This window comes from Palaemon carinicauda, chromosome 31 (assembly GCF_036898095.1).
Source record: "Palaemon carinicauda isolate YSFRI2023 chromosome 31, ASM3689809v2, whole genome shotgun sequence".
Classification (NCBI taxonomy): domain Eukaryota; kingdom Metazoa; phylum Arthropoda; class Malacostraca; order Decapoda; family Palaemonidae; genus Palaemon; species Palaemon carinicauda.
The window spans coordinates 78,762,437-78,774,430 of record NC_090755.1 but is presented as its reverse complement, the minus strand read 5'-3'; the positions used below and the strand labels follow the sequence as shown (position 1 = coordinate 78,774,430).

The window sequence follows — 11,994 nt, the reverse complement described above, 5'->3', positions numbered from 1 at the left end:
CATATACCAAAGGCACTTCCCCAATTTTGGGGGGTAGCCGACATCAACAAGAAACAAAACAAAAAAGGGGACCTCTACTCTCTACGTTCCTCCAGCCTAACCAGGGACTCAGCCGAGTTCAGCTGGTACTGCTAGGGTGCCACAGCCCAACCTCCCACATTTCCACCACAGATGAAGCTTCATACTGCTGAGTCCCCTACTGCTGCTACCTCCGCGATCATCTAAGGCACCGGAGGAAGCAGCAGGGCCTACCGGAACTGCATCACAATCACTCGCCATTCATTCCTATTTCTAGCACGCTCTCTTGCCTCTCTCACATCTATCCTCCTATCTCCCAGAGCTTTCTTCACACCATCCATCCACCCAAACCTTGGCCTTCCTCTTGTACTTCTCCCATCAACTCTTGCATTCATCACCTTCTTTAGCAGACAGCCATTTTCCATTCTCTCAACATGGCCAAACCACCTCAACACATTCATATCCACTCTAGCCGCTAACTCATTTCTAACACCCGTTCTCACCCTCACCACTTCGTTCCTAACCCTATCTACTCGAGATACACCAGCCATACTCCTCAGACACTTCATCTCAAACACATTCAATTTCTGTCTCTCCATCACTTTCATTCCCCACAACTCCGAACCATACATCACAGTTGGTACAATCACTTTCTCATATAGAACTCTCTTTACATTCATGCCCAACCCTCTATTTTTTACTACTCCCTTAACTGCCCCCAACACTTTGCAACCTTCATTGACTCTCTGAAGTACATCTGCTTCCACTCCACCATTTGCTGCAACAACAGACCCCAAGTACTCAAACTGATCCACCTCCTCAAGTAACTCTCCATTCAACATGACATTCAACCTTGCACCACCTTCCCTTCTCGTACATCTCATAACCTTACTCTTACCCACATTAACTCTCAACTTCCTTCTCTCACACACCCTTCCAAATTCTGTCACTAGTCGGTCAAGCTTCTCTTTTGTGTCTGCTACCAGTACAGTATCATCTGCAAACAACAACTGATTTACCTCCCATTCATGATCATTCTCGCCTACCAGTTTTAATCCTCGTCCAAGCACTCGAGCATTCACCTCTCTCACCATTCCATCAACATACAAGTTAAACAACCACGGCGACATCACACATCCCTGTCTCAGCCCCACTCTCACCGGAAACCAATCGCTCATTTAATTTCCTATTCTAACACATGCTTTACTACCTTTGTAGAAACTTTTCACTGCTTGCAACAACCTTCCACCAACTCCATATAACCTCATCACATTCCACATTGCTTCCCTATCAACGGAAAAACTTGCAAGTGATAATAGGTTGAAAGTGTTAGAAGATAATGTCTCTTTAACAGTTAATGGTTTTAATTCAAGTAAGAAGTATAAATCCAAGATAGTTGAATTAAAGTGCAACTTTGATGATAAGGCTTGTGTAATACATGCATTGTGTGTGCCAAGCATAGATATAAATTTGTCATTACCAGGAATTTCAGAAGTGGCCAGGGCCTTTGCAAAAAAAGGCTTCAAATTAGCTGATAAATATTTGACTGATGGTAGTGATAAAATAAAGGATATTGACTTGATACTCGGTACAAATGATGCCCATTGTTTTTTGGATATTTCATTAAAATTTGGCAATGAGCACCTATCTGTTTATTTGGGATCAGCTGCAGGAGTGATGTTAATGGGTAATGTCAAGATTATGCATCAGAATCTACCTTACCTTTCAAAGGATTTTTCTTGTTCTTGGTGTTCGGAACACTCTCGCTCGGTTGCCGATTATGAGGAAACATGCGAGTTAAATGGAAACAAATCCCCTGTATTTGATGGCATAGATGAATGCTGCAAGTATATTGGATTTGGAAGTTCTATGGGTGAGCCAAGTGGCTTAAGTTTGGAATGCGAGGTGTAGGTTCAAGCTAACTTCGCTATTTTAAATGAAAAAGGTATGATTGAAGAATCAGACCTGAGACGTGCAACTGAGGAGATGCTGCGGTCTGTGTATGAGAAATCTATTTGTGAACCAGACCATGAAGATGGAAACTTGATGTCAGATTGTAATGTAAATTTGATTAAGTTTACCCTTGATAACGCAAGAAGAAACGAGGAAGGAAGGCTAGAGATGCCTCTTCTATGGAATGAAAAGAGCTGTCATTTGCTTGGACGGAATTTTAACCTTGCAAAGGCTGTATTGAGATCCAACACGAGAAAATTACAAAGGAACAAGGCAAATTTGGAATTTATGAATGAAAATTTTAAAGAACAAGAAAAATTTTGAATAATTGAAAGAATACCAAATCTAGAAAGGTACCTGGATGAGCATCCTGAGTGCAGTTTTTTAGCACACACGTGAGTTTTTAGACTGGATCGGGAAACAACAAAATGCAGAGTTGTTTTCCTGTCCAATGTTTGTGAACCTAGCAGGTCCAGTGTGATGACGGTCAATCATAATCAGGCTATGTATGCTGGCCCATCACTCAATCAGAAGATAACGTCTGCAATGCTTCATTTGAGATTCGGATCTAAATTACTGATCTTCGATATTAAGAAAGCCTTCAATCAAATAGCACTCAGTGAGCTTGATCAGCAGAAGTTACTCTTTTTGTGGTATAAGAATGTTAAGAAAGGGGATTTCTCTATAATTGCCTACAAAAATGTTCGCCTTCCTTTTGGACTTCGATGCAGTCCTACAATTTTGATGTTGGCTCTTTTCAAAATTTTAGTACTGGATAGCAAGAATGATAATCCTAGACTAAGAAATGCAAAATGGATAATGTATCAGCTCTTCTATATGGACAATGGTGGATTTACTTGTGAATCATCTGAAACCTTGAATTGGATATATATGAGATTTTACAAGGTATTTTTGGTCCTTACAAAATTGAACTACAGCAGATGTTTTCTAATGATTCTACGCTACAAGATAAAATTGATGGAGAAAATATGCAATCGGATATAGGATGCAAGAAATCTGAGATGGAGGTGAAATTACTTGGGATGATCTGGAATCGTAGGAATGATACAATTTCAACCAGGAAATTGTGCCTTGATGAGAAGGCTACTACAAAGAGGGAAATTTTGCGATCCATTGCATCTAATTATGATGTTTTCAACATAAATGGTCCTCTTCTTAACAGAGCTAGACTTTTTATGCCGGATTTACAATGTGAGAGAACGCTCGGATGGGATGCACAACTTAGAGACTTTCAAAAAAGGGAATGGAGAAATATTGCAAACCAAGTAAATTCTGCTCCTGTTTTTGAGCTTCAGAGATGTGTTGGTGAAAGGACAGATGAATATAAACTTGAGGCTTATGTTGATGCTAGCAAAAGAGTTTATGGAGTTGTATGTTTATGCAATATAAGAAGTGGTGAAAAAAGCTTTGTATTAGGGAAAAACAGACTCATTGGATCCAAATTGCATGAAAAGTCCATTCCTTCACAAGAATTACAGGCTATATGTTTGGGTACAGAGGTTTTGTTGGATACCTATAATGAACTGAGTGGCACACAGTGCCTGGTGCCCATCAAAATAGTTGACTTGGGGCCATTCTCAGATAGTTTTGTTTCCCTGTCATGGCTTTAGTCATTTTCTCATATATTTGATAAAATGCAGAAAAGGTCAGTGTGCGTAATGAACAAACTGAATCGTATAACAAAGCTATGTGAGGGGAGAAGTGTTGGATTCTCCTTCGTGAGTGGAATGGACAACCCAGCTGACAAAATTACATGATGTCTGTCATTCAAAAGCTTAATGAAGTCTAATTACCATAAGGGTCCCATTATACGTGATCTCGATCAAGCTAGTAAAAGTGACATTTTAGGTTTCAAGGTACCAATGGTCGAGAATTTAGAAACCATTGAGCCATATAGTGCATCAACCAGTATAAAAGAAAGCCCAACTGTAAGACTAGAGCTCTTAATTCCTCTAGATAGATATTCAAATATGAATAAGTTGATATCTATACATGCGAAAGTTCTGGAATGCTGGGATCGATGGAAAGGGTTAATAAACAAGTCACATGGCTTTGATAAGAAGGACCTCCGTGTTAAGGCTTTGACTCAAATCATCTCTCGGGAACAACAAATACATTTTCCAGATGTTATTGACTATTCAAGTAGTAACTCTAAAAGCAAGATGGCTATGCGTAATTTGATATCACAGTTGAATTTGTATCCAGACACTCATAATTTAATAAGAGTGAATTGTAAATTTAATGAGAAGCGCAGTGTAACCAACCAAACTTATCCTATTCTTTTATCAAGAGAGAGTACTCTAACAAAACTTATTATATTGGGTGAACATTTGCCTTTGAAACATGCTGGTTGCTATGCCCTTTTGACAGAATTACGTAAGAAATTCTGGATACCAAATATCTTCTCTACAGTTAAAAGGATTCTGAAGGAATGTGTTGTATGCCAGAGATATAACTAAAGACCTGTCAAACTTAATCAATCAGCCTATTGGGAATTTAGATTGAGTCCATCTGATAAACTTTTGGTAATGTATACCTTGATTATTGTGGTCCATTTTATGTGAGACAAGGGAAAGATAAAGTAAAGGTTTGGATCCTTGTTATTTCATGCATGTTCACACGAGCAGTTAATCTTAAGATCTGTATGGATATGACATTTGAAGAGTTTTTGCATTCTTTTTCACTGCATTCTTTTGAATATGGAGTCCCTCAGTTTATAGTAAGTGATTTGGGTACGCAAATAGTAGCAGGAGCCAACATTGTTCAGGATTTCCTGAAGGATGCTGAGACTGTTCAGTATTTAACTGATAATAATGTTGAGAAAGTCCATTTTCAACAGTACTATAATGGTTGCAATCAGCTTGGAGGATTGGTTGAGAGCGTAGTCAAAATGACCAAGCATATGATACGGAAGTCAATCAGAAATAATGTCATTGAATTTAGGGATTTTGAATATCTTGTTTGTCATGCTGTACATTTGATCAATAGAAGGCCTATTGCATTCAAAGAAGCATTAAGAGATTGTTCTAATAATGTACCAACCCCTATAATGCCAGAGGAACTTATTCATGGATATTCATTGGTCTCTTTTGAATATTATTCCTGCATTACAAGCTGACCCTGATTCTGATGAGGATTTTCAGGTTGACTTTGATGTTGTACATAAAATTAAAACATCTTATGAGAAGCTGAAACAAATTAGAACTAACTTGCTGGAAATCTATCATCGGGAATTAATGAACACTATATTAAACAAGCCACTGATAAGAAGGATAGATATGCTCCTGTAAACCATAAACAAATCAGTATCGGCGATATTGTGCTGATTAAGGATGATGGATATAAACCTGTTAATTATCCTATGGGAATTGTCAAAGAAGTTTTCAAGAATATCAACGGAGAGGTAGCTGCTGCAAAAGTTCTGAAGGGTAAAACCAAGGAAATAACTAAAAGGCATGTTACTACTTTAATACCACTCTTGAGGAAGGAGTCTGATGATGATGCTGTAGGATCAGATGATGATGATGAGGATGCTGTAGCATCGAAAGAAGAGATTTCAGGCATGGACGTTTATAGAAAACGTCCACTGAGAAAAGCTGCTGAGATATCATGGCAAAAATTCAAAACCATTCTAAACGATGATATTTCAGACTAATTATATTTTTTTTCTTCTTTATTTGATCAAATTTACATAATTCTTATGTAAAATTTGATTTCTTCCCCGGGAGTGTTGAAAAATAACGCTAAAGTTATTTTTTTGTTTTCTGTTTCTTTTTATAATGTGGTAATTTGGTAAGTTTGTAAAGGATTGTTTTTATTTTAACTTGCATTTTTAGTATTTAAATCATTTTTGTTTACATAAAATGATGACAATTCCTTAATAACCTGTTAAAAATTAAGATGGTTTGGGTCGTTGAAGAGATTTGCTGCTCATTATACATTTCTTACAGAAAGAAGAAGTGGACGGCTTTTCATGAAAATCAAAGTTAGTCCTTAGCCATCTTCACCAGTGACAACATTGGATTTACTTGCCTCTATCGTCATGGTGAAAAAATAAGTGATCTGTACCATGGATCCGCATCTTACGTTGCCTTCTTCTTGGAAGCCTCACCAAGAGCCAACACAGCAATTGTGATTTGTTTCTTTTACAAACAGCATACATGGACGGTATGGGTTGTGAGGTACGTCATCATTTTAAAGGTCATTTAAATTTTGTCATTTATAATCCATAGTTCATTTGATAACGAAAATCCCTTGCTTTGGATTTTAGCCCCCACAAATAAACATACCCTTGGATAATATTTATATCATTTACATTTTTATGGGATTGCCATATTATAATTTCCCAGTCATAGTTAAGAGATTCATTTTATATTCAGTTACTTTGTGCTGGTTAGATAATTCAAGTGTTGTATCTTATTTTGGTATTCTCTCATTTTGCCACTTTTACGTTAATTAGTCGTTTGTTTACATTCGTTGCTTTACTACTTAGGTGGTTATTCGTTCGGCCTTACTGTAAATTTGGCTCGTTGTATACAAGTGATATACTTAGTACGCAAAGTGGACCATTGCCTTTAGGTAATTATTATTTTGATAATTTTAAGTGAAATCCATTATTGATACAATACATATAATTTGAATGGCATTCCTGTGTTTGAATAATTTATTAGCGATTTCGATAGTTTAAGTTACCATTTTTAGTGTAACTGATATGTGGTATTTTATGCTTATCTAGGGGTTCTTGAGAATGGTAATTGGAAGTTGGAGATGCTTGACCATCGCTTTGACCTCCATTTAAGGCGATCATCTTCGACAGCAGCAACAACAGCATTGGTTTTAATTTGAGCAGCAATACATGAAACCATTTTTATATATTCAATTTCTTAGTTGTTTAATTAAAGTTTTCAAAGTTCATAATTTTATGAAGGTTTCATTAAAATTAGAAGATTACGCTTTGTATTAATTTTCCAATTACGTTGTAAATTTTTCAAGAGGTTAAAGATTTTTTAGCATTTCGTCAGCTCTTGGTTAAGATTTTCGAGCATTTCGTCAGCTTTTGGTTAAGATTGTTGAGCATTTCTTCAGCTTTCAGTTAATATTTTTGAGCATTTTGTCAGATTTTGTTAAGATCGAGTATTTCGTCATCTTTTGGTTAAGATTTTTTAGCATTTAGTCAGCCTTTGGTCGAGATTATTGAGCATTTTGTCAACAAGATTTGAGTATTTAGGCATCCTTTTGTTAAGATTTGCGTATTTCGTCAAGTTTCGGTTAAGATTTGAGTAATCTCGAGATTTGGCCAGAAGTTAACTAGTACTTCTAAAGTTAATGAGGTTTGAAGTTTTATAGATCTCCCTATTTAGGAATTGAGCTTGTGTGAAATATTGTCCCGAGTTTTATTAATTTGCAAAGTCAAGGTTTATTAGTTAAGATGAATGAAGTAACATTTTTTACCTATTTTCATTTAGTGACTGTGGAAATAGATTTTATCCTTCTATTTTAGTGTACCGTCCATAGTAAATAGTTTTGTTTAAAACAAATTACTGTTTATTTTAATTAAATGTAGTTACTTTGTATCAATTATTGCTGAACCATTTGCAGGCACAATTCAAGCCAACATAAAACTACTAAAATGTTTTCTTACCAAGGCTAAGTTCTCCTCTCCCTCTAACACTATCCAGGAGATAACCTTAACCCCTCGCATTCTAACACCCTAACCTCCCACGTCAACTCCACTCTACCCCACACCTTCCACATCCATTTCCAAAGATCCCACCCCCATCATTCCTCTCACCTCATCCACGCCATCGCCCCCAGGGATCCCAGACAGTTCTCTTCAACTTACACTTCGGAATGAAGATCCTTAATTGGACTGCAGCTGGAGTGAGGCTCAAAATTTCCTCCCTAATTGCAGTCTGTAAAAGAGACCAATCTCCTGTTGCAAGAAACATTCCTAACAGGCACAAAATTTAGCATTGCAGGTTACAAAGGTCCAGCTACATTTGTTAGAACATCAATACCAACAGCCTGGGGGCTAGGACGTATGGTCCATAGAGCCCCCGTCCAGACGTAGTTCCGGGCAATCTAGAAGAAGAAAAATACCAACAAGAAGGATACACAATCCAATTCCCTGTGGCAACAATGTAGAGACAGTAGCAGTAAGAGGAACATTGTTGAACCACAAAATAGAAATCTACAATATCTATAGGAAAATAGAGGAACCAGGAGAACTAAAGCTGACACAGCTTTTTGCACACAAAAAGCTCACCAACAATTATGTGGGGATTCTAATGCTTATCATCCCATGTTATTATCCCCAACGACGAACCCGTCAGGAGAGCACATAGCCTTTGCCCTAGGGGAATTTAAAAATCTCCCTACTAAACACAGGGCACCCTACACGTAAGAGGAGGCAGACTAGATCTGACATTTGCCACAATTGCAGTCACACACCTAACCAGAGGGTGAGTACACTCACCTTGGTCAGGCAAGGTTAACAGAATTGTTGATGCAACAATTATCTTCAATACCACAAACACCATCAAGATGGAATCAAGACCTGGCAGACTGGGTCAGCTCCCGACTGGCCCTCGAAGAGTGGGCAGCAAACTACAAACCTGAAGTCATAGATCCACTAGAAAAGAACCTAGTTGATGAATTTCACAATGCAGCAAGCAAAGCAATGCCCCTGAAGGCAAGGAGAAGGACGTACATCTACAAGGACTCCTGGTACTTAAGACGACTCAAAACATGGCTAAACAGTGTCACAAAACTCTACAGAAGAAAAGCCACAATAGAGAATAGAGGAAGAGCTACAAAAGAGAATAGAGAATTGCTGCAAGCAGATAAAAATCATGTCCAACAGAGAATTCATGAAATAAGAATAGAAAAATGGATGGAATGGTGCACAATCCTGTCAGTGTACACATCTCCGAATCATGGAAGTGGCTGAACAGAGTAGCTGGAAAAAGAGAGGAAACCAGCTGCAATTCATCCACACCCCCATGAATAGGCAGAAAGGATTGCAATAACCTTCATGTAAAACAGGATCAGCTAACCACTCCCCTGAAACCAGAATGATTCAGGAGCAACTGGCACCGGCTAGGCGGGAGGAGATCAGCACAGCCTGTCAAACTACAGGATGACACTGACACCCCATACACAATCGAGGAACAGAGCAGTGTACAAAACAGGCAAAGACACTGGATCAGGAGCAGACAGAATAATCTACACCATGATCACACACATGGGTCCAGCAGGAGAAGCCACATTCCTGAGGTTAATGAACTAGACACACCTTGAGCACACAAGGCCCCAGACCTGGAGGCCACAGGACACTCAGCTGATCCCTAAGCCAAAGGATCTGGAAAAGCTGATCCCTAAGCCATAGGATCTGGAAAACCAGAGACCAATAGTTCTTGTATCCTGCATGAAAAAAAAATGGTGCTAAACAGTATGAAGTACAAAATTGGTCCCCTGCATAATCAGCTATGTGTGTATCAGGAAGGATCGGAACTGCTGAATGCATAACAGATTTTCTCAGCTGTATAAACCAGAAGGAGGCAACTATAGTCTTCATAGACTATGAGGAAACCTTCAAGCTAGCCAGCCCAGCAGCAATGCTGTAATCGGTCGCCAGAAAATGAGTAAAAGGTCATTTACTAGCATGGACAAAGAACTATGTGCTAGGAAGAGAAGCCAGAGTTAAATTCCAAGTAGTGATAACTGTCCATGAATTGGAAAATGGAACTCCACATGGAGGAAATCTTAGCCCCCTCCTTTTCAACATCCTCATGGAAAACATACCCTCTCCAACTCCCTGAAGGAGTAGAGATATTAATCTATACAGATAATGCATGTGTAATAGCACGAGGGTCAGTCAGAATGGCAAAACTGCAAAGAGCACTGAATGACATCGGCCAAAAGTCAAACGAGTTGGGATTAAAAATAACCATAGACAAAACAAAGGCTATGACAATAAAAGCCCAAAATCTCTGACAACCACTCTCCATAGGAATGGAACCCTTAGAGTGGGCGGATACCTACACATACCCAGAAGTTGTCATAGACAAACAACTTACCTTCAAGGAGGAATAAAGTATCAAGGAAAAGAGCAAATTAAAGACTGGTAGCCATGAGATAAATGTTAAAACTAAACGACTGAGCAAATGAACACATTCAAAAGAAGAACAATTTAGCCTGCTCCAGAACTCTTGTGGACTATGTTGCTCCCACCCTAAGAAACTTAACACTCAAAAAGCCACTGTAGAGGCAATTCAAAACAATACCATGACTCATGCTAGGAGCACCTACATGGACTAGGCTGTGCTACAAGAGTCTGGAAATCAACCTGCCATCTCTAGAAGACAGGATTGCACAAAGATGCGTCCACAATAGCAAAAATGTTTGACACACACTCATTAATAAAAAGGTGAGTACGACAGGAGCTCACAAAGCACCCTGAGATCCAGACCACAAGCTTCTATGGCAAGGATCGCAGCAATAAGAGCCTGGAAATAGCCTTAGACATTTTTCAACTAATCCCAGACACAAATCTGGGCACTGTACATCCCACCCTGGAAGAAAGTAGAGGTGACCTTTAGGTACACAAGCTTCCTAGAGGAAAGGAAGACTGCTCAATGGAGGAACTAAGAACTGTGGCCCAGGAAGCAACCAGGAGCACAGAAACTGCAGGGATGTAAACCTACTACACAGATGGTACTATAGATCCTGGGATTCAGACAACAGGAGCTGCAGTATACTACAACTTCAATGCCTCCACCATGCAGACAGAGCTTGTTGCAATACAAAAGACTAAACACTCAATGGAAAGTGAAGGACCTGTAGTCATCTATACTGACAAGATCCTCAATGCAAGCCTTGCAATAAGAAAAAGAAAAAGGTCACTAACTGATATCAAAGCACTTTTATGTCAGCACAATGAAAAGAGGCAAATCTGCAAGTAAACTGGTTTCTCAGTTACATAGAAGTACCAGGGAATGAGAAAGCAGATGTTACACAAGTACCAGACACAGCCTGCATTGCAACAAGCGGATAAGGAATATTTCGCCCCTCTGCCACATGGTAGAAATGGGCCACATTAGTTCCTCCCTTATTGGCAGGAACACACCAGAGAGAGAGTAGGCTATATAAAGCAAATGGGGGAGATTTTAGAAAAGTATGAGACCCTCCTGTGAATATTGTCGTTTACATCACAACACGCCCTCCTGCATTACCAACTTAAATGTACGCGGATTGGTACAATTGAGTGGTAATTTACAAGCTCACATCAACTCGCCAAGTAGACTGCAGCCACATTTGGTAAAAGCAGTTGTTGAAAACAGAAAATCCAGTCAGTTGCTTTCAAACCTACTACCTTCACTGAGGTAATAACCTAAAATTTTCTTAATTCATCTCTTCCCCTCACTGTAAGGCACAACACAATTCCCCTCACTGTAAGGCACTACACAACATGCCCTGTATTTTTCCGTAACTTTTTTTTTTATATTCCGCAGGAACCTTACGGAGTAAAATGTTGGACCACCTCACCTGCAACAGGTTTACATTTCAAAGGCCTTACAATCTTTCAAACTACTATCATCAGTGACAAGATGGCTCCCTCAAACTACTATCATCAGTGACAGTGACAAGATGGCTCCCTCCAGGACTACCATCATCTTTTCAAATTTAGTTTTACTTTAACACCAATAATCTTCTATCGCCTACGGGCCGAACATGGAGGAAAACCGTGCAAACAGGAAAGTTGGCTACCATAGTTGTAAAAGGCATCAATATAACAAAAACTGTTAAAACAATATCTATTTAGTGTTATTTATTCATATTTCCTACAAATTTTATCAGATTATTATTCTATGATTTTATTTGCTCCAATTCACCTCTTATCCAACCTTTGTAGGTTTATAACTTGTAACCGTGTGTATCTGGAAGAAAAAAAATTTAAATCAATATCTTGGCATAATTAATAGTCACATTTTATCCAACCTT

General features: G+C 38.7%; 1 protein-coding gene across 1 annotated transcript; it reads left to right on the top strand.

Moving 5' to 3' along the window:
• Positions 1-2,451: 2,451 nt before the first annotated feature.
• On the top strand, positions 2,452-3,602 carry LOC137624802 (uncharacterized). The gene is made up of 2 exons (XM_068355756.1): positions 2,452-2,877; positions 2,910-3,602. The coding sequence occupies exons 1-2, from the start codon at positions 2,452-2,454 to the stop codon at positions 3,600-3,602; spliced, it is 1,119 nt and encodes a 372-aa protein (XP_068211857.1).
• Positions 3,603-11,994: the final 8,392 nt, after the last annotated feature.